The sequence below is a fragment of the Erpetoichthys calabaricus genome, chromosome 5 (assembly GCF_900747795.2).
Source record: "Erpetoichthys calabaricus chromosome 5, fErpCal1.3, whole genome shotgun sequence".
NCBI lineage: Eukaryota > Metazoa > Chordata > Cladistia > Polypteriformes > Polypteridae > Erpetoichthys > Erpetoichthys calabaricus.
The window spans coordinates 145,106,489-145,132,968 of NC_041398.2; the positions used below are offsets into that span (position 1 = coordinate 145,106,489).

The 26,480-nt window shown below is 36.7% G+C and overlaps 2 protein-coding genes across 5 annotated transcripts in view; both read right to left on the reverse strand.

Annotated features, from left to right (window-relative positions):
* trappc11 (trafficking protein particle complex subunit 11) overlaps positions 1-26,480 on the reverse strand; it is a 973,608-nt gene that overhangs the window by 553,534 nt on the left and 393,594 nt on the right. The gene's annotated exons all lie outside the window — the stretch shown is intronic.
* The window catches only part of LOC114652800 (solute carrier family 22 member 4-like), a 137,682-nt gene that overhangs the window by 71,263 nt on the left and 39,939 nt on the right, over positions 1-26,480 (reverse strand). For both annotated transcript variants that reach the window (XM_051928444.1, XM_051928443.1), the window contains exons 4-7: positions 25,396-25,567; positions 24,756-24,897; positions 12,732-12,829; positions 8,476-8,690 (exon numbers count right to left, since the gene is read on the reverse strand). In XM_051928444.1, the coding sequence (XP_051784404.1) occupies positions 8,476-8,690; positions 12,732-12,829; positions 24,756-24,897; positions 25,396-25,567 (627 nt within the window). The remainder of the gene's footprint in view (positions 1-8,475; positions 8,691-12,731; positions 12,830-24,755; positions 24,898-25,395; positions 25,568-26,480) is intronic.

Below are 26,480 nucleotides of genomic sequence, written 5' to 3' on the forward strand. Positions count from 1 at the left end.
ATAAGAATTTCAGCGAATACCAAGTGGAGGCAAAGGAACAACGTACTATTTGTTGGTTTAAACAGTGGTATAATCAACAAAAGGAAGTTGATCAAGTGACAGAGTGTCGGAGAAACTCGAAAGCTCAAGTTCACAAAGTCACACAGTGCCTGAAATAAAAAAGAAGTCACATATCAAAGTCGCCGTGAAAAGGCGAGTCGTAGCCCACCATCTGAGTGTCATATGAAAGCTTATTAGGGTACAGACAAAAAAAAACAGGCACACAGTGGGGGAAAAAGCACGAAATGTCAACTTTAATCTCGAAATTTCCACTTTAATCACGTAGTTTATTTTGCCATTAAAGTAGAACATCATAAACTTCATCTTAAAATCATTTAATTTACTAGTTTCTGAAATCCCATCGTAACTAAAGTAGCATGTTAAATGCTTTGTTCTGTATTTGATCTTCTATGTGCTCTGTGTGTGAATCACTACCTGCTTCTTAAACGGGTTTTCTCTTTCTCCGACAGGACACATAATCCATTACATTTGTGATATTACAGCTCTCTGAATAATTAAAATACTGAGATGGATACATGATATCTTTTTCATGATGATAGGAATGAAAGCATTGTTATTAAACATGGGAACATGGTGGCACAGTGCTTGTTCATGTCTCACGCAAGAGGCTTGCTGCGTCATGCGCGACCTTTAATGAAATAATTACAGAAGTTCTGTCTCTTTCAAACGTACTAACCTCCAATTCCTGTCCTTACTTTTCTTTCTCCAAATACCCAATCGCCACACAATCAGCTCTGTAATAGACGTGAAGCCATTTGTAAGCTTAGAACACCGATTCTTCAAAACTTTTAAGGAACATTGAAATATCTTCGTTGTACATGTTTAATTATTCTATCCATCTATCCTTCTAGTGTCACGTCAGCACCACCAATAATACAGCACAAGGCAGGAGCTATCCGTGAACTAGCTAGCGCTGCGGCATCGTGTCCTCACATGTTTAATTATTAACAATACAGATTATTTAAAATGAAGTTACAGTTTTATCTGTATAATATAAATCAACATTTTTTGCTGCATTTCATCTTAAAAATGATATCATCATCATATGTAAATACGCGCTTTATAAAGTGGCGCAGGTTGTGCAATATTATAACTGTAGTACAGCACTTGATGGACTGATTGAGTGTGTTTGTAGTTCTTGGGATGAAACTTTTTCTAAACCGCGAAGTCCGTACAGGAAAGTCTCTGAAACGTTTTGCCGTGGCTCAAGCAGCATCTGCTTCATGCTGTATACCGATAATTTTCTTTCCAATCAGCTGCTTCTGTGATTCCCCACTCAGATACAGTGATATAAATACTCCGAGTGGTGCAGTGAGAGTAATATGGAAAAAGATGATCTGCTGTGGCAACCCTTAACGGGAGCAGCTGAAAGAAGAAGATGCATTGAGAGTAACAACGCTAAAGCAGTTATGGTATTTGGAATACTATGGCTATTCCCTGGACCATTATATTGCTGCAGGTTAATTACAATCAGATGCATTACACTAATAAACAATATGCAGTTAGTTTCGGTGTATTTATAAAGCCGCGTCAGGAATGTGGATCTAAGAAAGAAGGGGTGACCACACAGGAACAGTAGCACTGCTTTGACGCTGGGTGCCGGCAGTCTGCAAAACCAAGCGGAGAAATTGCGGACGCAAGGGTATGAGGTACCGTGGAAACGTGTGTGGCTTTACGCCAAGTTTAGGTTTTATACATCGCAATTTGAGCGTGGAAACACTCGTATGCAACATTTCTGTGCGTACGCACCATTTATACATGAGGCCCCAGGACCAGATATTTATCCTCAAGTGCTTAAATAAGTTAGTGAGTATATCTCATTATATAAAAAGGGTGATCAGTCAAATCTAACTAACTACATATCTGTAAGCTGAATGTGCTTTGGAAGAATGTGAATTGGAAGAAATTAAGGACAGGACTGAGCAACATATAGCAAAAACAGGTGTTGTACTGAGCAGTCAGAATGGGTTCAGACAAAGGCAGCTGTGTTGCACTAACATGCTGGAATTCTAGGATGAAGCAACTAAAGGATCAGAGTCGTGCATATATTATTTATCTCAACTTTCACAAAGATCTACATGAAAGTTTGGGCATCAAATTTAAAGAGGCTGAAGCTCAGGGTGTAGTGTGTAGATGGATGAAAATTGGCTAAGACACTGGAAGCAATGGGTTATGTGCAAGGAACCTTATCAGAATTTTGTGAAGTTAAGAGTGGTGTTGCCTCTGTGGTCATATACACACACACATACATACAGTCCCGCCCTCTTCTCAACCATTTTCAATCACGCCCACGGTCCTCTCACCTCTTATTCATGTGAATGCTTTTGTCAGACACAGTTCCTGCACTCTCAGCTCTTATAAATTTTACTCACTTTAAGTTCCCAATAAAAGAAGACTTATTACGTCAAAATCTTATTTAAGAATTTCATCCCGAAGTGTTATCAACAGAAGAAATGAGTACATGAGCAATCCTAGCACAGAGAAATGATGAAGTCAAATAAACTGACGATCAGCTACAAGGCAAATTGGTTAAATGCATATCAATAGAAACTGCTGAAACAGTTGGTGATGATGGTGCGGGAGATGAAAACATCAACTTACAGTATCCCTTAGAATATCTACAACCGTTAACACTGTCTGGTCTTCCATCGGCCGAATTACTGCTGAAAGAAGGATGCATCGTAATGTTATTACATAATTTATGTCTGAGTGATGGGCTATGCAATAGGACAAGAATAGTTGTATTCAAAATTGATCCAACATTTCTGACATGTAAAATTTTAACAGCTGACAGAAAGGTAATGTAGTACATCTTTCACAGATAACATTAGACACCAAAGGAGATTTTCATATGCCATTCGTATTAAAATGTTTACAGTTTCCCGTTGGAATAGCTTTTGCTAGGACAATTAACAAATCACAGGGACAAACATTTGAAAAAGTTGGTTTATTTATTAGAGAGAAATAAAAGCTATTCACTCATGGGCAGTTATACGTTGCGTTGTCACAATGGAAGTCCAAACAAGAAATCATAATTCAATGCAAATTGACGAAAAGTTAATTTCAAATATTGTTTTTACTAAAGTTTTACAGTAAATAAGTGAAAGTTTACAAAGTTTGTGTGTTAATTTCAAAGCCAAACAGAATGAAAACGTATAATGCCATGAATACCTCTAACGCAGCATGAAACGTAATTTTCTTTCAATTTATTACGTTTTACTATTTTTTTTACTATGGTTAAATTACTCGCTATAATGTAAAACAGTCAGGTCTATTAATGCATATGTAACAATTCCCATGAAAATAATCTGTTTAAATTGTACATCCACTTCCCCATATGCGAGCAGCAGATCCACGAAGTGGCTAGCGCGTAGCACCCACCCAGGGGTTGGCGAACAAAGCAAGCAGGGGGGCAGAAGCCCCTAGTGTATGTGGGTGTATAGTTAAATATATATTCCTTTCTTGTGTATTTCAACCTTTAATTTTGATAAATAGATTCTTGTGACATCTTGTATGACTTTGGCTTACAACTTAAAACTTTCCTTGCTTCATAAAAATATCTGGATATATATCATGTATCACCATTCTGCCAAACTGTATCAAGATATTTTTTTTGTCTGTATCTTCCCAGCGCTAACTCCCAACCGAGTCTGTGATGTCACATAGACACAGCTTGCAAGAAGAAAAAGAAAGCTTACCTTAACCCCAGAATGCAAAGCTTAGAAAGAAAAAAAAAAAAAAAAAAAAAAAAAAAAAAAAGGAATGCAATTTTGTTATCTGCTAAAGCAATCATAGTGTACTAAAGCATTATTTTCAGCTGGATCTTATATAAAACAGAAATAAAAATTACTTTGTAAAGCAGAGGAGAAAGACTAATGAAATAAGAAAAGGAAAGAGGTAGCTACATAGATAAACAGTAGTCTGTTGACCCTCCGAGTAGAAATTGTCCTGCCTCAGCAGCAACACAGACATAATTCGAAATTGTAAAAACAAAAGTAACCAATAAACCAATGGAAGCCCTAGAACTATTCATATAATTTACCCCTGTGTATTTTTAATGTATAACATCTATAGAAAAAATGGCCCATTTGTAAGGGTGGGAAAATCCACACAAAGGCTGATGGCTATAGGCAAAAATAAATAAATACAAAATAAAAATAAAAAAACACATAAAACAGACAGCATTACTCCACTTAGCACAACATAACCTGGTGGTTAAAGATCAAAGAGGACAACACTTTACAGAGAAGATCCGCACCATTAATCATTATGGCTTCTAACTTTCCCATTATCATCAGCTTTTCTGACAGCGACTCACGGTTAAGTCATTTAAAATAGCTGTACGTCTTGATCAGTTTATTTAGGTATCTGAGATCTCCTGAGATTGTATTACTCCCCCAACAGACCACGCTGCAATATAGTATTGTCGTCAAAGATGAACCTGCTCCGTTTTTTTTGTTTTTTTTGGACAGCAAGGATTTGTCATACAGTCAAACCTCCCTACTGCTAAGACTGATCCCAAGGTGTTTACAATACTGAACTATCCCCATCTCTTCTCACAATATGTAGGCTTATCTCAGGCCAACCTCTACACCCTAAACTCAGTCTTTCATATAAACTGGAGTTTTGCTTAAAATTGGTAGTGTAAAGGTTGAAGTGAAAAGGAAATAGGACTGTTGCATCAAATCACCTTGTAATGCTGACCACCACCTATGACACACAGTCCTGAAGCCTCTTGAACGGTCTTGCCTTTAGCACTCTTCATTTGATGCTAGCCAGCCACAGTGGCTTGCCAAAAACAGGGGTGCTATTTTTACGATTAACACTCAAAGAAAATATCTACACTAAAGTATACCAAGGGCTTCTACAATAATATGACCCTACACAACTCTGAAACACTAAGAATATTATTAGAGTTTGTCAAAATAAATGAAAGTCAACCTTAGACTGAATACACTTCCTTCTCGGTCTGAACGAGATTTGGTCCAATTTGCTGTTGCATTTTACATTGCAAATGGTACATTTATCTTAACAGTCTAATTGAACAATATATTTTGATTTTTAACCCTTTTTTGTCAAAAAAGTACTGAAGATCCTTGGCCACATGTATCACTACATTGCCTACTTAAACCTTATTGGACTGAAATTTCTCTCACCTATAGGACGGTACCAGGATGATCACATATTCTCATTCTATCTGGCACAATTCCGGATGGAAGACAATTACTTAATGAGCGCTTCACTATAATAACCTATACTACACAAGTTGCCTTCAATATTTTGATTACCAGGTTTAGAAAACAGATGAATGAATGGATGGAACAAGCCTAACCTGCATAAAATTGAACAGGAAGTGGGACAACTTGCATTACTTAAAATTATTAAAAATTTGAAGGAACATTCTAACATTTTTCAGTATACTGCAGCTTTCATTTATTGTATATTTCAGTGGAATCTTTATATATAAATACACTACCGTGGCTGTTTGTTTGTCGGTCCAGGATTTTAAATCACCTGTGGCTCTACTATCCGCTTTCGGGGTGATGATTGACCTCCAAGCTTATTCTTCTTTTTAAATTTTAATTTTATTTTATTGTAGAATCAACTCTCGGCAGCACGCAGCAGGACGGCCGTGCGGCTCATGCATACGGGCACCGTTCTCATCCCTACCACCTTCGCTGTCACTTCCCCTACCACTTCGTATTTTAAATTATTCTTGAGGCAGATTGAAGACTTAAGTGCCAGCTCAAGTGAAAAATTAAGGAAAATGTACTAAGTAATTGCAACACAAACACTGACTTAATCAGATTCAACACGAAAAGATGCCGACGGAAAAAGAGAAGAAGCGGGCCGCTAGGTTGGAGAAAAGAAGAGCTGCTCAGGGACCAGCAAACACATCAACCTCTGAGCAAATGAATGCTAAACGTGCAGAGAAAGCATGAAAACTAGGAATACTCAAGTCAAGTGTATTCACTGCACGTTATGCAGTGTGCCGTTACTGGTTCTATAGTAATGAGTGAAAATACTCAAATGTTGAAAACCTTTATAGTCACCTAGCTTTGCAGACTGACTACATTACAATACAATATTTTCTACTTTATCTTTTATAAGCAGGCTTGGAGAACTGAATGAGATTGTTGAATAGAATATGTAATATTTAACTGTACTTAGACTGATGGATTATACTGTATTAACAGTCTAAAAACAATAAAATGTTAAAAAGGATATGTACAACATACAAGGATACTTCTGGTCAACACCTGCCCTTTGTGATTAACATATATTAACAGCTAAGGCATTGTTCATTAATGGTAGGTTCTAGAAATTTCAAATTATAGATACACATGATTTATGCTTGTAGATGATTTCCAACTACAGCTTGAGTGTCCCTAGTCTGAAATGCCAAATTTTATTTCGGAATTCATATATTTTCAGATTTTGTAATATTTGCATATACATAATGAGATATTTTGGGGACACACTGATCAAGTGGGGATTTGCAACTAAACCAACTAAATTATGAATTATATGCATGCATCATATCACTAGGCCTTTATTATAATGTGCGCTGAGGTGACAAATATGTTAAACCTCAAAACTGATGAATAGGACGTACAGACTCTACTGTAGTTCCCTTTTAATCAAGACAGTGGTGCATACTTGCTCTGAAGAACTTTGTTGTTTTTTTTTTTTTTTTGTCAGTTTATATATGCCACCTGGTTTGGCTGCATTTTCTTGCATGATCAAGTGTGTTGTCATTTCCCAGTTTTTTCAAAATACTGCTTGCGAAGGGGTCAGATTTGCAGTAAATAATTTTTTTAATATAAATTTCGACATTTGCATGGAAAGGGGCATACACCTATTTGAAGCATGTATATTTTTTTTGTGCAAGTTTTAGAAATATAGCCCCTGGTGTAGAATTTTCATCTTGTGGGGAAAAAAAAAGGGGGGAAGGGGTACACAGCATATTATTGAAACTGCCATGTAGCATCTGCCCAGAACCCCAGAGCTTCACTGAAGATTTCTCTCCTTGATAGACAATTGAGTGGTGGTGCTTAACAGCACTCACTTCCTCATTGGGGACTACTCATTCCCGGTCATCGATCGTGTGTCCTAGCTCTGTGGCATTCCACAGGGGACAAGCGTTCATGAAGGTTGTCAATTGAGTGTCATAGCTTTGTGGCACTCAATGCTTCATGGAGGAACCAAACCAGACCCAATTCAGAATGAATAAATCCATTTGGAATCTGCACATCATAAAGATCAGTTAATGTTAATGTGTTATGCCAAGACCCAGGTTCGCTTCCCGGGTCTTCCCTGCGTGGAGTTTGCATGTTCTCCCAGTGTCTGCATGGGTTTCCTCCGGGTACTCCGGTTTCCTCCCACAGTCCAAAGACATGCAGGTTAGGTACATTGGCGATTCTAAATTGTTCCTAGTGTGTGCTTGGTGTGTGGGGGTGTGTGTGCCCTGCAATGGGCTGGCGCCCTGCCCGGGGTTTGTTTCCTGTCTTGCACCCTGTGTTGGCTGGGATTGGCTCCAGCAGACCCCCGTGACCCTGTAGTTAGGATATAGCGGGTTGGATAATGGATGGATGGATGAAAACAAGCATGAAACAATTTTGATAAAAAGGTCACAAGACGAAATCGTAAACGAGAAACGGGTCAAAACCAGGAGGTCAAGGAAATAAGATGTTAAACCACATTGTTGAACTACAATCATAGTCAAGGTGGTACAAGCGGTAAATTTGGGAAGGAGTACAATCAAGAACAATAGCACAATAGAGAAATTTTGAACTTTCAGCCAAAACTTTTGATGAATGACTACTGAGGCACCAGCTTATATTATACAGGATTGTAAATGTGACATCACAGGTCGTGACCTCTAGGGACTTGCTTCTAAGAACAGACTAATGCATCCTTGACAACAGAAATATAAAATGATGGCTACCAACCAGAAACAAAATGGCTCCACAGTTTAAGCAAATCATAGCAATAATAAAATTTAAAATAGCTCAGAATAATTAAAGACCACAAAATAATACATTCTGAATGTACAGGATTCAAAACTCAGAAAATGTACCTCAGAAAGTGAGTTATTTAAAGCACAAAAAATATTTTCAAAGGGTGTCATGTTTTAACATAATGATGCTGCCATCTCTGAACGTGCCAAGAATGAGTATTTTAGTAGCTGGGGGATTATGTTCCCCTTTTGCCATGGGCATTTGGATTCATGTGTAACAATCTTAATCTATTGTTTCAAGAGTTAAATGTGTAAATCATTTACTGTTTTATTACAGTCAGCTGGAGCAGCTCCATTACATTGTAAAGTACTCAGAATGCCTTATTTGACAAAATTATTTTTGGACCCACAAAAGGAGTGAAAGGGCTCTGGTTTTCAACAGAAAATGTACATACCATCGGGAATAAACTGTATGAGCAATAGCATGCTTCCTGAAAGTAGCAGAGGGAGTGATAAGGCAATGCGACGGGAAACATATCTCAAAATCACCCAGGCAGCTGTGTAAGCCACAACTTCTGTAACAGCTGAAATGAAGCAGTTGATGTATGGATCACCGCTCATGTTTGATGTGTTCAATGAAATGCCAAAGTAGCCAATGGTTATCATCATCCTGCAAATAAAAACACAAGATTAAATTGCGTGGTAATGTCATTAAAGGTCAGACTTTTGTCGGAGAGAGTAAAAACCATATTTTACTGTTTTTTGTTCATTCCTACTCAAATTACACCCATCCCCATTATATGTTTTCCTTTAATTTGAAAGATTTTCAATTATTACATTTTTATAATGGCAGCGCATTGGTAGCGCTGCTGCCTCGCAGCAAGGAAACCTGGGTTCGCTTCCCGGGTCCTCCCTGCGTGGAGTTTCCATGTTCTCCCCGTGTCTGCGTGGGTTTCCTCCGGGTGCTCTGGTTTCCTCCCACAGTCCAAAGACATGCAGGTTAGTTGTATTGCCGGTCCTAAATTGTCCCCCTAGTGTGTGCTTGTTGTGTGTGTGTGTCCTGTGGTGGGCTGGCACCCTGCCTGGGATTTGTTCCTGCCTTGTGCCCAGTGTTGGCTGGGATTGGCTCCAGCAGACCCCCCAGTGACCCTGTGTTAGGATATAGCAGGTTGGAAAATGGATGGATGGATGGATGGATGGATAATGACTGACTGACTGACATTTTTATAATGGGTAATCTTCAGTTGCAGTATTGAATGAAGTTTTAGTGACTCTTGCTACTCATATTTTCTAAACCATTTATTCAATTCAGAGGCAGAGATCAGCAGTGACTGGAAAAAGAGATGGGAGCTTAATACCAAGACATTGCACTTAATACTTACCCACATTCACCCAAACTTGGCTACTTTATAGTTATCTGTCAAACCAACCTGCACATCTTGAAACCACATTACCAAAAAAAAAAACTCTCCATAGGCATGAGAAGAATGTCTAGATTGTATTCAAACACTGACTGGACTGTGATTCAAGTCTACACCTCTAGGCACACTACAGAAAAAAACTATGCCATGCATATCCTAGATGGATTCAATTCCAGCTTAGACTTAAATAAATGTAAATTTATTTTAAGTTTCTTTTAAGCTACAGTAGGTGCATATTTTCCAATGGAGAATCATCATCACTGTGGCTTTATATATGTTACCATCAGTATCCAAGCCAGAAATTCTTATTTGTGTTTAGGCGACTGCTATTGGTTTTATTATTTATATATTTCTCTATCTAGAGCTTCTGTTAAGTTCTACTTTGCCCTTGAGACAAAAAGTATATCTATCAGTCTTGTTTTGTAGATGGTCATGAATGAATTGAACAAACTATTGGGGATTCCCAGACTTAATCCCAGAGGGTCATCATGTGACTACTGACTGTATGTAGACAATCTCAAATCAAATGTATGTTTTTATTATAACAATAATAATAAATAATAATGGCAGCTCACTACTCAAAACAAGGAAACCCGCAACCTTTTGCTTAAATGGCAGCAGTACTTACCTCTACACCAGCCAAGCAGACAGTTGACTTTCTGTCAATTGATATTTGAGCTGCGGTTTTTACTCATTGACAGCAACATGTAAACTGAATAATTTCTTTTTCTTTGGTTATATTCTTGAATAAAAGCACACTTTTTTTGCTATACTTTTTTAAAGCCTTCAGACATTATACACTTCACGTCAGCATTTTGCCAATTGTTAGCAGAACATGAAAAAAGTTTCTGTTTTAGTTATGTGTTCAACATTTCTTGCCTCACATTTCTCGTCATCCTACATTTACATAGATTGTTGTAGACACGGAACACACATGAAATGCATGTGTTCCAAACAATGATATATTATTTACCCTATACAATTCAAAGCACCTCACACATACATGGACAAAAGAAAGACATCCCATTTCCACATTTTGTGGTGGGCAAGCCACTACACATGCTAGAAAGATATTTGACTCTGTACAGCTATGCCTAGTTAGACAGTGCAACTTGATTTTCTTTCTGCTTATGTTTGTGTTTCTCTTTGATCATGTATCTCGTGTCTTTTTATTAATTAAAGGAAAAAACTCAGGACCATGCCCAGCTGGAATGCCCCTTTGACACTAGATCCGGGGGAGCAGCGATGGGATTCACGCTACATCCCCCGGAACACTTGGTGGCAGCCCCCCTAGGTTGCATTGGGGCCACAGGCATGGGACTTCGAAGCTCATTCCTGTTGGGTTCTGTGGCCACCGCCAGGGGGAGCTGCAAGTCTTCCTGATCCCGTGTGGGCAGTAACGCAATTATAGATTTTGTGAAAAATACTTATCTCTGATGATGCAGCTGCAGCCATGAGACATAAATGCATATCTAAAAAATATTTGTAGAATGTTTTTCTCTTGCCTTCATCTAACTTTCATGTCCAATGCAGAGCTGATCAATTCACAGTATGAAATGCCTACAAAACAAAAGCTATGACCCTAACAGCAAAAAAAAAGCCTGCAAAAAAAAAAAAGCCTGCCTGCTCTCTGTGGAAGAGTGCAGGGTCTGCTTCTATAGAAGTTTTTGAATACCTCATGTGTCTCTTAACAAGTACAGCAACAGCAGTATTGAAGATTTTATACTAGACAGTTGTGAGGTGGAGGAAGCCAAGTCTTCAGACAATGTGTACAATTTACCAGTCAATTTGCATTCGCTTTAGCACCTATGGTCACAATCTTTGGGTAGTGAAATCACTGGTATAGGAGTTCAAAAAAAAAAAAAAAAGATATCCTTTATAGGGTTTTTGGGTACACTTTCCATAACTGAGTGAAAATCTGATCAGCTTGGGAAACTTGTGGAGTATCACTGCCTGCTCCTGCAGATCAAGAGGAGACATTTGAGGTATTTTTGAGTACAGTGGAACCTCGATTCACGAACATCTCAGTACATGTACAAATCGGTTTACGACCAAAAAGTTCGCCAAACTTTTGCCTCGGTTCACGACCACACACTTGGTATACGAACAAGCCAGGTTCCCTTTCGGTTTGTACATGTTCAGTCTCTCCCTGTGCATTTCCTGTGCAGTGAGCAAGAGAGAGCGCGCGAAACACACACACACGCACACAGCGTGAGTGAGAGGCAGCACGAGAGACAGAGGCACACACACAGGCCGCGCGAGACAGAGAGAGCCGCGCACACGCACACACACACACACACACACGAGCATGAGAGAGAAACAGATGCACACACAGGAGCGCGCGAGAGAGGTGCGCACACACAGGAGCGCGACAGAGAGACACACACAGAGGTGCTCCAGGCTCGCAAAAGAGCAGGCGCGCGTGAGAGAGCGAGGGACGCATAAGGTAGAGAAGGCTTGTTTTTGTTTTCAGTTCTGTTTACAGTGATCGGTTCGTAGCCTGCATTGTTGCAATGTTACTTTTCTTGGTGGTTTATTAAATTACGGATTTTTCAAATGTTCATTTTTTCCCCTGTGCTTAAAACTCATTAAAAAAAAAGTGTTTTTAGTGAGCGGTTCCTAGCACTATAGCGCGAACTATTGCAGTGTTAGTTTTCTCTGTTGTTCAAGGTTTTCTCAGTGTTATTCAATGTTTTTACATTTAGTTTACTATTACGCTGTGCATTCTATGGTATAATTAACTATATTTGTGCTTAAAAACTAAAATATATATATATTTACATACAGTTTGTACGGTCTGGAACGGATTAATTGTATTTACATATAATCCTATGGGGGAAATTGCTTCGGTTCACGATCAACTCGGTTTACGACCAGAGTTTTGGAACGAATTATGGTCTTGAACCGAGGTTCCACTGTATCTGCATCTACCTGGACACAAGAAATAGACCAGCAGAGTACACCTAGAGTCAGACTCTGAACATGCAGAGAACTTACGATAACAATAACAGTGTTCATGGTTTCCATTGTGCTTTGATAAAACAGTAATATATAGAAATTTGTGTTCATTAAATAACGTCAAAAAATTTCAGAAAGAGAAATCTTCATATAGTCATTGACATGTAATATCCACATACTGTACAAAATATGCTTATGCTTTCTTTAACATGCACTTTTGTGGACCTTTAAGGAATCTCCCAGAGACCCTGTTCATCCCTAATAGGCAAATGAGCAGCATTAATCAATTATCCACATTTAGCTAAAAAAATAAAAATCCCAGGAATGCTTACCAGATAAGACAGTTGAGGATAGTCAGATTCCTTATGTTGGTTGTTCTAATGAGATCAAAGTAGGTGTACAAGTGTTTTCTTTTCTTTATGTTTCTGTTCTAACAGTGAAAGGGAAAGAAAAAACAATCTAAACTATTATATCAAACATGCTTGAACAGCCAACATTCAGGAGACAGAACAAAAGACTAAAAACAAGGCAGGCTTATCTTTACAAATAATTTATGAAGCTGGATCTTGTTATATTTCTACCAGCACTGCACAGGATGAAAGGGAAGTAAGCCTTTATAAAAACTATGATATTCTTAAAGCATGCTCAGCTAAATGGAATTACACCTTTGTAATTTCCAGATGAAAAAGGTGAGTGGCATAGTTTTCTGATGACATCAAATTATTACATGCCATATCACTTTGTTTAATATGAAGAGAGACTCACAGGCAGAAGCTGGTTCACCTATGTATTAACCTTTTTGTTCTTTGCTTTTCTGGTTGTGATATGCAGCATATTTTTGTTTATTAAGAAAGGCTAGTAACTGCACAAGAAAGATCTGACATTTTTCCATGCTAGTAAATGTCACAGTTGCCATTTTTAATTATGTAATTCAAAATAAATAAATAAATAAAAATCTGTATAGAATGAACCATACTGTACTTCCATGAAAACTTTAACATAGTTTTAACCACAGGAAATCACTCATTTTACAATAAAACAAGTTGAACTGTGCAATAATGTAGAATATCTCAGAAACCACTTATTCTAAAATGTTCCGTCTTTGCTGGGATTTAGTCATTAAGGAGTTCTACACAACACAAAAAATGTATATTTTCTGTTGAATATTGTAACATTAGGATGTTACAAACAATTTTGATGGTCCCAGACACACATACAGATACTATGCTAAAAATAAACTTAACTTTTTGAATATCACACAATTATAATCTGAACTAAAACCTCAACAGCAAATTTTTGACCCCTTCACCACACTTCCATATATTTAGAAGTACGAGAATGAACATTTGAGTATTTTTATGCTAAAAATAAATTGATGGAAAATAGGAATGCTCTGATCGATTTTCCGTCAATTAAAATTGCCAGATTTTCACGAAAAAATATAAATAAATAAATAAAATTTTAAAAAGTAAGATTTGATCAGTGCTCGGTAAATTGGCGAATTACAAAAACTCGTATGTTAATTCAGTTGTTGCACTCATTTACACAGACTATCACAGTAGCTGAGCCAGGGCACTTTTTTTTTTTTTTTTTTTTGCACCAAACTTCCTGCAGTGTAAACAAAGAGCAGCAACTCAAGGCTTGTTTTATAAGAGTGCGAAAGACAATTGGAATATTAGCCTTTTCAATTAAAGAAAGTGGAGTAATAAACTGAGAAAAGGAATATTAAAAGTCATTCTGTACAATTAGAGAAACAGTAAGAAAAGCTATTTAATGAATTCAGACCTTTTAATTTTGTGCTTTATGGACACTATTTAAATTTAGACAGCAAGCTTGTTTTAAGTGCAGCAGCTTACATTTAATTGGAAAAAAATTAAAACAAATTTGAAATTACTGTTTAATAAACAATAGGTTTGTTAGCTTAACAGAAAAATGCATCTTACTTATAAGCCTGTTAAGCATGGTTAGTTTTATGTTTTCTTGATAAAGAACTTTTGAACATTTGATACATGTGCAGCTTTTTTAAAGATTTGTACTGTGATTATTTATTTCTGTGTATCATACAGTATGTGTCTTGGTAAGAAACAAGCATAAGTATAATTAAAATGATAATCTCATATTTATAATTACACCTCAAGAATTACGAATGTCTAGTTGATACACTGAAGGGAAAAAAAAACCTGTATAAATATAGTAAACGTGTATTTTACCAGCAAAAAAAGTTGTAATGCAATTAATGATTAAAACCTATTATAGCATGTATATTTATATTTAAGCAGTGTTTAATTGCCAATATCAATTGACTGTGTGAGTATATTATTTTTTGTTAGGGAAATAGTGAAACATACTTTTTTTTTTTAATTCGAGCATTGTTTCAGATAGGTACAGGAAAAAAAACTAATATGACAGCTTGTAAATTATGAGAAGCATTTTATTTTCTTCTATGAAATATGTATAATGGATAAATATTTTTGTACATATTTTATTAAAGATAGAGGTTGGGAGTATGCACTGATACAGCAAGTATGTATTTTAAGAAATTTTTAATTTTATTTTTATGGTCAATGAACAATAAGCCTACATAATCTAATTTTGGTAATAAAAAAAAGTTAACATCTGTAGTCTATAGTTTAATTATAAAAATACCAAAGTTAACACTTTTAATATGGGATGTAGGGCTTCCATGCTTCTGGTTATGCAGGAGCTACTATAAAAAGTTTTTAAAGGGATAAAGAGGGGAAAAAACAAAAAATCAAAAATTGGTATAGGCCTTAAAAATTCCTTGTTTTATCTTAAATATTACTGTGAAAACTGTTTGTTTAAAGTGATCCACTTTGAAATGATTAAGGAAGAAATGATGATTTCCATATATTATGTGAAGAGTTTCAAATCTTGAACAGGCTGTATGGAAAAGCTAAGAATTTGAGACTGTACATCCTTCAAGTTGTGGCCCATTCCGTACTATTCTCTATCTTTGACTCAATTAAATTTATGATATATCTGTACACTTTTATTAAAATCAAGCAGCACAGTGATTGCTACCGCTGCTTCATGGCTTTGTCCAGTCCTGGCTCCGGCACTGTCTGGTGTTTGAACATTCTTCCAATGTTACTCCCACGCCCCTAAGACATATAACATTCATTGATTGATGACTCCAGATTACCTTTGGTCTGGTATTCCATCCAGAGTTGATATTTCACATATGCCCAAAACAGTTTTGGCTACCTATGATCAAGTTTTGCAGAGGGTCCTCAATTACCAGTCCTGGAGGGCCACAGTGGCTGGTTTTCTCTTCAACTAGTTTCTTAATTAGACTTAGAATTATTTATTTTCTGCTAAAGCAATGCTTTTTTTAACACTTAGCTTTAGTTAACATATTTGTTAGAATTTACAAACCTTAATTATTAATGATTGTTTTAAAACAGTCTCCTTTAGGTTATTGTTTCCTATTTTCCTAACCAGCCACCTGTTATTAATGAGATGCAAATAAAGGAACTACAAGCTCTCCACCTAACTTGGTTCACTTTAAAACTGTGTAAATGCATCATGAAGTATCTGTGTTAATAACAGGTTTAGAAAATAGAAAAAAATGACAGAGAAAAGGGAAGGACCATGGAATATAAATCACAACAAAAAGATAAAGGTTTGTATTGGGAAAATGAAGGTAACAAGCCATATAATTAAATACCAAATTTCACTATCAGCAAGGACTGTTTTCTAATTAGGAAACAGAATAGAATGAAAACCTCAAGCCAATGCAGCACTCCAGGACTGTGATTGAGGACCTCTTGGGTATTGGGATGTGTTGATTAAAAAAAAGCAAATCGATACATTATATGAAGTGCACTAATGCAGTGCCAAATATGACAAAAGGCAGAAAACAAAAAGATGACAAACTGTTGAACAACTGCAAAGCAAGCAACCTTCTAACAACATTGATTATCACTGTGGACTAGGTAAGATTATTCAACTTGAAAGAGCAGCTGTTTTTATTTAGTGCAAAAACAATACACAATCATTATCAAATCTTTTTTTTTTTTTTTAATTAAAATATACCTACTGTTTGCTATTTTTACTCTATCCACACTCTGTACCTGTCATTGTCCTATTATAATAGAGATAAGTATGTGAAGATAGTTCAGGTAAAGAAAACAAAAGTTTCAAAGTATTTATACTCACTAACTATGCTGAATAGCAAATATATTATATAGATTATATTCTGTAGAACAGAGGTCTCCAACACATTGCTTGCGAGCTACTGGTAGCTCGCAACCCCTTTCCAAGTAGCTCGCCAAAGGGTTAATGAATCCTACATAAATTTGAAAACTTGGGCAATCTTTCCAAAAATTCATATCATGATCCTTTTAACACAAACTCATGATCCACAATCTGAATTGCAATCTATCTTTTCAATGTGGCATACACTTAAGAGAATATCCAGAGCTAAGCAGAGTTAAGGAACACACCCTGAAGCTGGCGAGTGAGGAAGGCCCCCTCCCCTAGGCCTGTTGCTTGGATCTCGGATTCGCGCAAATAAATCAGTACCGCAAGCAAACTATGATACACAGCGAAATGAAACAAGTCGCAAAATCAACTGGAGTGTTCAAGCAAATTATAGAAAAAGAAAAAAAAAAAACAATCTAAATCTGTTAAGTAGTTCTCTCGTGAAAAACGGACGGACAGACAGACAGGCATTGGATTTTATATATTATATATTAGTGAACCTTCAAAATAATGTGCAGTTAAAGTCTCAATAGTATTCTCAGCATTTCTGGAGCTTAGTAGCGCCAGATAACTATAAGAATCTTCAAGCGGCTCTGAAAATGTTTGCTTTGTTTCAGTCCACATACCTCTGTGAGTCTGCCTTTTCCATCATGAAATCAATGTTCAGAACAAGACTTGACATTTAAATGACTCCATAAGAGTGAACCTACGTGGCTACACTCCACCATACACCTCTCTTGTTGACTCCATGCATTGCCAGTCATCTCACTAACTAAAAAACACATCACACATGCAACTGGACATGTGAATACTCTTGTGAAGTGAAACAGTGACATGTAACAAAATGACAAATGAATAAGTAATACAGTGGAACCTCGGTTCATGACCATAATTCATTCCAAACCTCTGGTCGTAAACTGATTTGGTCGTGAACCGAAGCAATTTCCCCCATAGGATTGTATGTAAATGCAATTAATCCGTTCCAGACCGTACAAACTGTATGTAAATATATATTTTTTAAAGATTTTTAAGCACAAATATAGTTGATTACACCATAGAATGCACAGTGTAATAGTAAACTAATGTAAAAACATTGAATAACACTGACACAAACACCCAGGCTCCCTGCTCAGCTGCACGCACAGGCTCTCTCTCTTAGCTGCACGTGAGCCTCCCCAGACCCCCCCCCCCCCCCCCTCTCAGCACGTGAGCCCCCTCCCCCTCTGTCTCTCAGAAGCACGTGAGCCCTCTCTCTCTGTAACATTGCAGCAGTTCGCGCTATAGCCTTACAATCCGATCGTTGTATAAACACTTTTTTTTTTTTTTTTTAAATGAGTTTTAAGCACAGGGGGGAAAAAAGGAACATTTCAACAAATCCGAAGTTTATTTAAAAGCCAACCAAGACAGCAACATTGCAGGAGTTCACGCTAATAGCATTACAGCCCGATCGCTGTAAACACTCTTTTTAAATGAGTTTTAAGCACGGGGGGAAAAAAGGAACATTTCAACAAATCTGAACTTTATTTAAAAGTCAACCAAGACAGTAACATTGCAGGAGTTCACGTTAATAGCATTACAACCCGATCGCTGTAAACACTCTTTTTAAATGAGTTTTAAGCACATGGAAAAAAATTAACATTGAACATTGCAACACTTTCTTCTCACCACTCTTCACTTGCTTAGAAGCCATGGTTAACTGCAAAAGCACACGAAATTCTGTAGAGCACAAAGAGTTCACAGGTAAAGCACGCACGTCTGACTGAGAACAATGAACAGGGAGAATCTGAACACGTGCTTAAATACAGTAATCGGCGCACACGAACCGGAAGGGAAATGAAATAGAGCACAAAGAGTTCACAGCGAAAGCACGCACGTCTGACCGAGAACAATGCAACAGGTGCGGAAATCATCAGCGCGCACAAACCAAAAGGGAAACTGGCTTGTTCGTATACCGAGTGTGTGGTCATGAACCGAGGCAAAAGTTTGGCGAACGTTTTGGTCGTAAACCGAGTTGTACGTGTACCGAGACGTTCGTGAACCGAGGTTCCACTGTATATGTGTATTTGTAATTGCATTGTTTTATTTTAACAGCATTCATGTTTTAATTCAATAGTGTGAGATACATTAGAAAATGTATACAGACATACAAAATGCACTTGTAGGTGAAATAAATATTTTTTGTGATGTTTTAATGCAAAATCTGAGCTGTGGACACCAACATTTTGTAAATGTTCAGGCAAAACAATCTTATTCAGTTTTCTTGGGTTGAAATAAGCTATGAGAATAAACGTTAGAAAACATGAGTAACTCTCTGCCATTTTCATTTTGTAAAAGTAGCTCTCAGGGGAAAAAAGGTTGGAGACCCCTGCTGTAGAAACTTCTGGATTACACTTTGCTATAACTGACATGTGGGGATGTCACTACCTGATCTAAGCACCCGCCTGACTTGCACCGGGCATACGTTACATTTTCACAATACATAGTGTTTTACAGTGCTGTCCGATCAGTATTATGCATGCACAAATATTTTACAGTACAAGACAATGAGTATTATATTTTTATTAGATAACAGATGTTATTGTGCATATACTGCAAATGCAACTGTTCACAAACTGTCATTTAAAAAACTGTACACAGCACAGTCAGATAGACACAGTCAGACAGATTGATGAAATTCACTGTCAAATCAGTGCTATGTCTTCTGCTTCCAGTGCTGCTAGATAACGAGCTGGAGCCTGGCTTTACAGAACAGACCTGAATGGAATCGACTGGCAAGCAGAAAGAAAGTGGGGGATGTTTTATGATTACTAACCTTTAGTCTACTGACAATATCTAAGCTTATATACCGCACTATTAAACTCTTCCTTTTTATCTACCAAGGAATTTTACAGTTGGTACAATAATCTGCGTAAACTCACCAAGCTAAACGACATCATTGGTATATATAAACACAAGCATGTGGAAGTAGTTTTCATCATTGTTGTGGCTTTAACCAGTGTGGCCATAAAAACATACTGCCAAAGTACTTTCAGCAGTATGTATTCCACTAGAGGGAATAACACAATGGATCACTGCTAAACTACTATAAAAGAAGCATACCACTCCAATTTACAATTGCAACATGCAACAATGCTTCAGTATTCCTTCTCCCAGTTTTGAACATGCCTCCTGCAGTGTGGGTCAAATGCGATGCGCAACAATTCACGGGTTGTTTTGAAATAGTTAATTGGTACATTTTCAAAGATTTATTCACAGATCTATGTATGTATACAGATATGGTTACATCCAGTTTCAAGTATTGTGTGAACAGATGTGTTCCTACCAAGGAGATCCAGAAATACCCCAGAAACCCTGGAAAAAGAAAGATTTTCACCCCACATCTAAAGCAGTTTACTGTCTTGCAGTAAGGTGACAGAGAACTGTATAAAACAATTAAGATATGAGCCGAGGAAATCCATAAAGCGAGCAAAGGATGAATGTAAGGAAAAACAAACTGGGGAGACCCAAGGCACTTGTAGTTCATAATAGCCAACAAGCCTTGCCACAAAAGCAACATCAATGGTACTGTAAACTACACTCACAATAAAGCCCAAATCTATCTTTCTGGCTCAGAAAATTCCTAGCAACAAACTTATCTTCCCTACCTTCTGGCAAGTGATACAACACTGTTAAAGCGAGGGACACTAGATTCAAGAATACTTTTCATCCTAATATCCGCATCTTAACAGTTAACAACATTGTTTTAATACATATCAGCATTATTAGATTTAAAAAAAAATTAAAAATAAATAGAACCCCATGACCCTGTAGTTAGGATATAGCGGGTTGGATAATGGATGGATGGATGGATGGATGGATGGATGGATGGATGGATGGATGGATGGATGGATGGATGGATGGATGGATGGATAAAAAAAAATTTTAAAAAAGCATTCTATGAAAATATATTACTTTTTCCTCATAGTACTTATTTCTGATGCCTACTCTGGCAGTGTTGTCTATTGTACTGTGTATGTCCAGAGAGATCACAACAATTAAGAATTCCAAATATAGGTGAGCATAAGGCAAGAGCGCACTATATTCTCCTGTGGTTAGAATAACTCAGACATTGTGGTATAGTTGAGAAATAACTTACAGTGAATGCTCTGTTACAATGAAATGGTTAAGAGGCCAGATTAGACACACAGTGCGAGATTTACATACTGTAGATGGAAGATGAGAATCAGAAGTTTTTTATAGCACTTAAGAATGGGTGTGTGGCAAAGTCATCTCATCCCGTAAACAAAGGTCAACTCCTGTGAAGATAGGCACAAATAGAGTCATTGCCTTATGCATTTGTGTTGTTCTTATGTTCATCTCTCTTTGTAGGTTTTACTTTTAATAAGCTTACAGTTCTCTCTTTTCTTTTTCCTAAATTGTTTTTAATTTAACAATTTCATTAACCTTATAGGTCTGGATTTTTTTGGGGCTAGAGATTTGGCAGTTTCCCTCCCCTTTTGGCACTACTTTTTCAAGATCTAGATCTAAAATGACAACAGAAATCATTTACAAACTTTAAAAAAAAGCCCTTGTCCAGTCAGAGTGTGTTTCTAGTCTTAATGCCTGCCACCAGAGGGGATATTTGTTCAAAGGTTTGTGATGTTTGTACAACGATCTGCAGCACAATCTACATAAGCACCAGATAGGGACACTTTTATTTCACTGCAGTTTAATGGACCTTTTTATGATTCAAGGGTTTCTGGAATCCATCCTTTAAGAAGGAGGGTTCTGTCATGGTTTGGTGTGGATCTCACGACCTGGATCTTTTTTGTGCGTTTTCACATTCTGTTTTTCTTTTTCATGAACTGTTCTGTGCTAGTGTTACTTTTATTGATGATAAAGTGCATAACTTTTTGTAGGTTTTTGTTTCACATTCTTCTGGTCTTTTAACCTTTTCGTTTCACTTCTTTAGATTTAGATTTTGTGTTTTTGGTTCTATTTAAGACAAATCTTTATGTCTATAATTCCTTCTGCTACTTTTTTTCTTTCCTCTTTTGAAACTTTGTTATTTGGCTGTAGTACACACTATTCACGGCCACAATCACAAAATAAGGGTGTGGTAATTAATCCAGCAGTGTTTACCTTTGAAATGGGAGGGTGACTGGCTGTTGGTTAGCGTAGCAATTGCATCGGCAATTAGCGAGTATTGTCCTTGACTTAAGTAAGAGTATCATGCAGGTTTCTAGATGGTACCATAATGTTCTTTGTGATCTTGTAGAACAGTGGTTCCCAACCTGGGGTCCACAGCAAAATGCGGAAAATATATATACAATTTTATTATTTTAAAAGTTGTAAATAATAAAAGCACTTTTCTAGTTCACCTTGTATTTTAATAATATTGTCACTTTGTTAGTGCATTTGCCAATTATTCCTATTAATAGACATGTTTTTCAAATGCATCTTGAAGGCTCCAACAGATATACACACATTGCATTGTGCCGTTAAATAAGTTCACAGCATGCCAGACATAGTGTGTCGAGTGCTAAAACATACATAATGATGGAGAGTTTTCTAAAAAGGAAACATTCAGAAGAAAACCCATCTTGTAGTTCAGCTTTCAATTCATCAAATGCATCATATTCTAAAACAAAATCTAAATCTAGAAAGTATGAAGCTTCATACATAGAATTTGGATTTATGCTGGCTAAGAAGAAAAGACTGACTTGATTATCCCAAATGTTTTTTTTTTTTTGTCAGGAAATTCTGTCAAACGAATGTCTAAATCCATCTAAACCAAAACCATCCAGCTAAAGCTTTGAAACAGGTCAACTTTTTCCAAAGGAAAGCAACACTGCTTGTGAAACAAGCAAGCACTTTTAAACAGCAAGCAATGGTTTCAGAGAGGGCTCTGAATGTGTCTATTTCTTCGTGTCATATCGCATTGCCCTTGCAAAGAAAGCCAACACACTTGGAGGAGATCTGATATTACCGGTGACCAAAGACACAGTTTGGGAATTGCTTGGTGAGGATGCTGCCTGTAAAATGGACACTGTCACTTTGTCAGACACCACCTGTGTGCAGATGGATGTCTGACATGGCTGATGATGTAACAGACCAATTACTGGAACAGGTATATAAAAAAAACAGCCCTTGGTTTGTGTTGCAGTGGGATGAAAGCACAGACATAGCTAACGCAGCACAGCTTATAGTCTGTGTCAGATTTATTGGAGATGGAAAGTTTGCCGAGAAGCCTTTACTCTGCGAAGATATTCAGGTTGAGACAACAGGTCAGGACATTTTTCAAATTTTGGATGCATTCATGCAAGCAAATTTAATTGACTGGTCTAGTTGAGTGGGAGTCTATACGGATGGCATCACTACCATTACAGGCAAGCGTAGTGGAACTGATGTGTTCATAAAAAGGTCAGAGTTTCAGTGTGTATCAGTGGTATCTGAATGCTTCACAGAGAAGCACTTGTAGCTAAAAACTTAAGAGGATGAATTGCAAAAAGTGCTTCAAAACGTTGTTAAAGTTCTAAATAGTATCTAAGCACATCCCCTTAAACACAGACTATTTGCCAAACTGTGCAGTGACATGAGTGCCAATTTTGAAAGCCTTCTGCCGCATTCCAAGGTCTGGTGGCTGTCTCACAGGGCAATTTTACAACGAGTTTGATCTCCGTGAAGGGCTCCATGAATTTCTCTCGTCCGAGAACTCCCACTTTGCTAGCTGCTTTGACAAGTAGTCATGAGTTCTGAAGCTTGTGTATTGGGTCGACATATTTCAATTTTTAAATACCTTGAATCACAGCATGCAAGTGTGCAATCACAGCATACTTTAATTTGCAAGATCAAGTTTGTGCATAAATAAATAAATAAATACATACATACAAACTTTGGGAGTAAAAGATAAAAAGTAAATACTGTAATGATCTCACTCCTTCACCAGAAATAATCCTGCCTATAATACCGTCACAACTGACCGACCTGAAGAAATACTTGTCAACTATTTCTCAGACCTGGACAATAGTCATTTAAACAGGATCAGAATCCAAAACTGAAGAGGATTGTCTTGATTTGAGGTCACAAGAGGAATTAATCGAAATAGCCAATGATGGAAGTTTGAAAATGCAATTCACTGCCACTCCCCTGTCAGAATTTTGGAGAAATCTCAGAACTTAATAGTGTTGAGCGAAAAAGCTACCTGATGTCTCTTACCATTTGCATCAACATACAGCACCTGTGTGAGACAGGTTTTTCTGCATTGAAAGTACTGAAAACCAAAAACAAAGCACATCTAAATGTGGAAAATGATTTGAGATTTTTCCTAAGCCAGCTGCAACCCAGAGTGGACAAACTGTGCAAGAATATCCAAGCCCAAGTGTCTCACTAGGCCTAAGGGGAGTGTAATTTATTTATTATGAGCAGTCTATTTTTTCCATAGTAAAAGTGCCTTGTTTTATATAGTTTTGTTACATGCACTTAACAGGTAGCAGGTCTTTATAGCAGTTTATTATATACATGTGGGATGTCATTTTTTTGCTTGGTGATAGGTAGGGGGTCCTCTGCCTAAGGTAAGTCTTTTAGGGGGGCCTTGAAATGAAAAAGGTTGGGAACCCCTGTTTTAGTAGACTGTACACACTCCTTTTGGAGAGGTTTTAGTATAATAATGCTAAATGCTAGAAAAATGCTAGATATTTATTTAAGTATTTTTATCAGTGACAAAAATGGGACTGGGCAATGGTAGTATGCTGCTGGAAGAAATTAGACATTACAATCACTCAATAAGCACAAAAAGGTTGCTATATACACTATATTACATACATCCATATACTATATAAACATAGATACTACTTTAAAGTGTTTTATTATTTAACTAGCTGTTCTACCCATCTGAGGTGGGCTAAAATCCAAATAACAACCCGGATCTCAGCATTAACATTTGCAGTGCAACACGCAATGCATTTGTTTCCACAAAATGCCATTTGGAAAGGAAATTGCAAATTCTGTGTTAATGTTCATGATGCGCCATCTACTGGAATGACAGAGACACAGCAACCAGACGGACACAGTCACTTATCCATGTTAAGGTGGATATTCTGATGTAGCATGATTTACTATGCTCAGTAATCTAGTCACAAACACACAATTACCATTAACTCCAAAGATTCCTCTTGGTTAAATATAACTTCTGGTGGTGTAACTCCATTTTTTCTGGCAGCTGCACGAAGAATTTCCTCTGCTTCATGCATTCTTCCTTGGGATAAAAGCCACCTTGGAGATTCAGGTATAAACCTGCATTTTTACAAATACAATGGATTTTTTTAAATTATAAAAATGCAATACTGTATGATTAAAATACAATTGTTTAATTTATATTATATAAAAGCTTTAAAAAAAAAAAAAGACCGGTTACATTTGTCATCTTAGGAAAACTTTAATCCTGCTTACAGAATATTTTATATATTTTTAATATTCCAATTTAGAAGGTTTAACAAAACTGAGGATCTAGTTAATTAACAACCCAGAGACAAATTATTCTTACACATAAAGACAGGATGGGCTGCAACCTAAAAAGTTTTTTTTAGTTCACTGGCTGACCTCTTTAGGAGAAACCTGTGATTATGTAAGCAATTTTACATTTTTGTAATGACTTGGAAACACTGTACCAAATACTCTGGAAATAGTAAAAAAAAAAAAATGTATATTTATATATATATTTATATTATATATATTATACATATATACATACACATACACACACTGTATTTACCAGAAACTTTGTTTACTTACCACCAGAGAGGTATATAAAGTATTCCTGGTAAGGATATGGCTAAGAGCAGCATCCTCCAGTCACGGATGAAATATGCAAACAGTGGAAGAACAACATAACCCAAGGAATAAAACACACAAATTCCTAAAGTCGAATATGCAATTCGTGTGGATTTGGAAAATATTTCGTTACCTAGGAAGGAAAAAAAAAAAAAAGACTGATCTTTTTAGTTAAAGTCTCCCAAAAAAGTTCTCCAAAAATATTTCAGTGAACTTTATTAAAGTTGTATTCAAATAAAGCAAACAGCTTAACGATTTAATAGGACTGTTCTTAAAATAAGAAATTACACACCTTGTAGACCTTACAAATGTTAAAAATTTGAGTTGACATAAGGTAGGATTTTTATCTTCTTTATTATTTATACATTTATTTTAAAGTCACAGTATTTTTTTAAAAAGTTATAAAAGATGCTTTCCCATTGCAAAATGTATACCATGATTGTAAACAACTTTAATTTGAAAAATATCAAACTTTAAAGAAGGTCTTTAATAGGATACTTGTAATAGTATAGTAATAATACCATTTATTACAGATGTTAAATTTACCAATGGAGACACTTTTTCTGCTTTGGACAAATTCACTACTGCTTTCATTGAAAAATAATTTGAAAATGATTACTAAAATGTTAATAATTCAATAAATCACAAACATCCATAAGTCCACTGAATCTGCTTAATCCAGCCACAGGTTCGAAGAGAGGCAAAACCTATTCCCATAGTACTGGCTGCTAATCAGGAACCAAGTGGATGAGGTCATTTATTTAATTGTAAAGTAACTTTGATAAATATCTGTGCATCAAACATAGATGATAGGGACTTTATCCAAAACATATTTGCATCCATTCCCAATGTGAATGCTCATAAAATTATAATGGCTGGTGACTTTGTGTTTTAAATCCAGACCTAGATAGATGTCATCGCCCCTGTGGCAGGAGACCTAACACTGCAAAGACAATTACATAGTTTGTAACTGATCACAACTTATCAGACCCCTGGAGAGCATATTCCTTCTTCTCATCTGTGCATCACTGCTACTCAAGAATCGA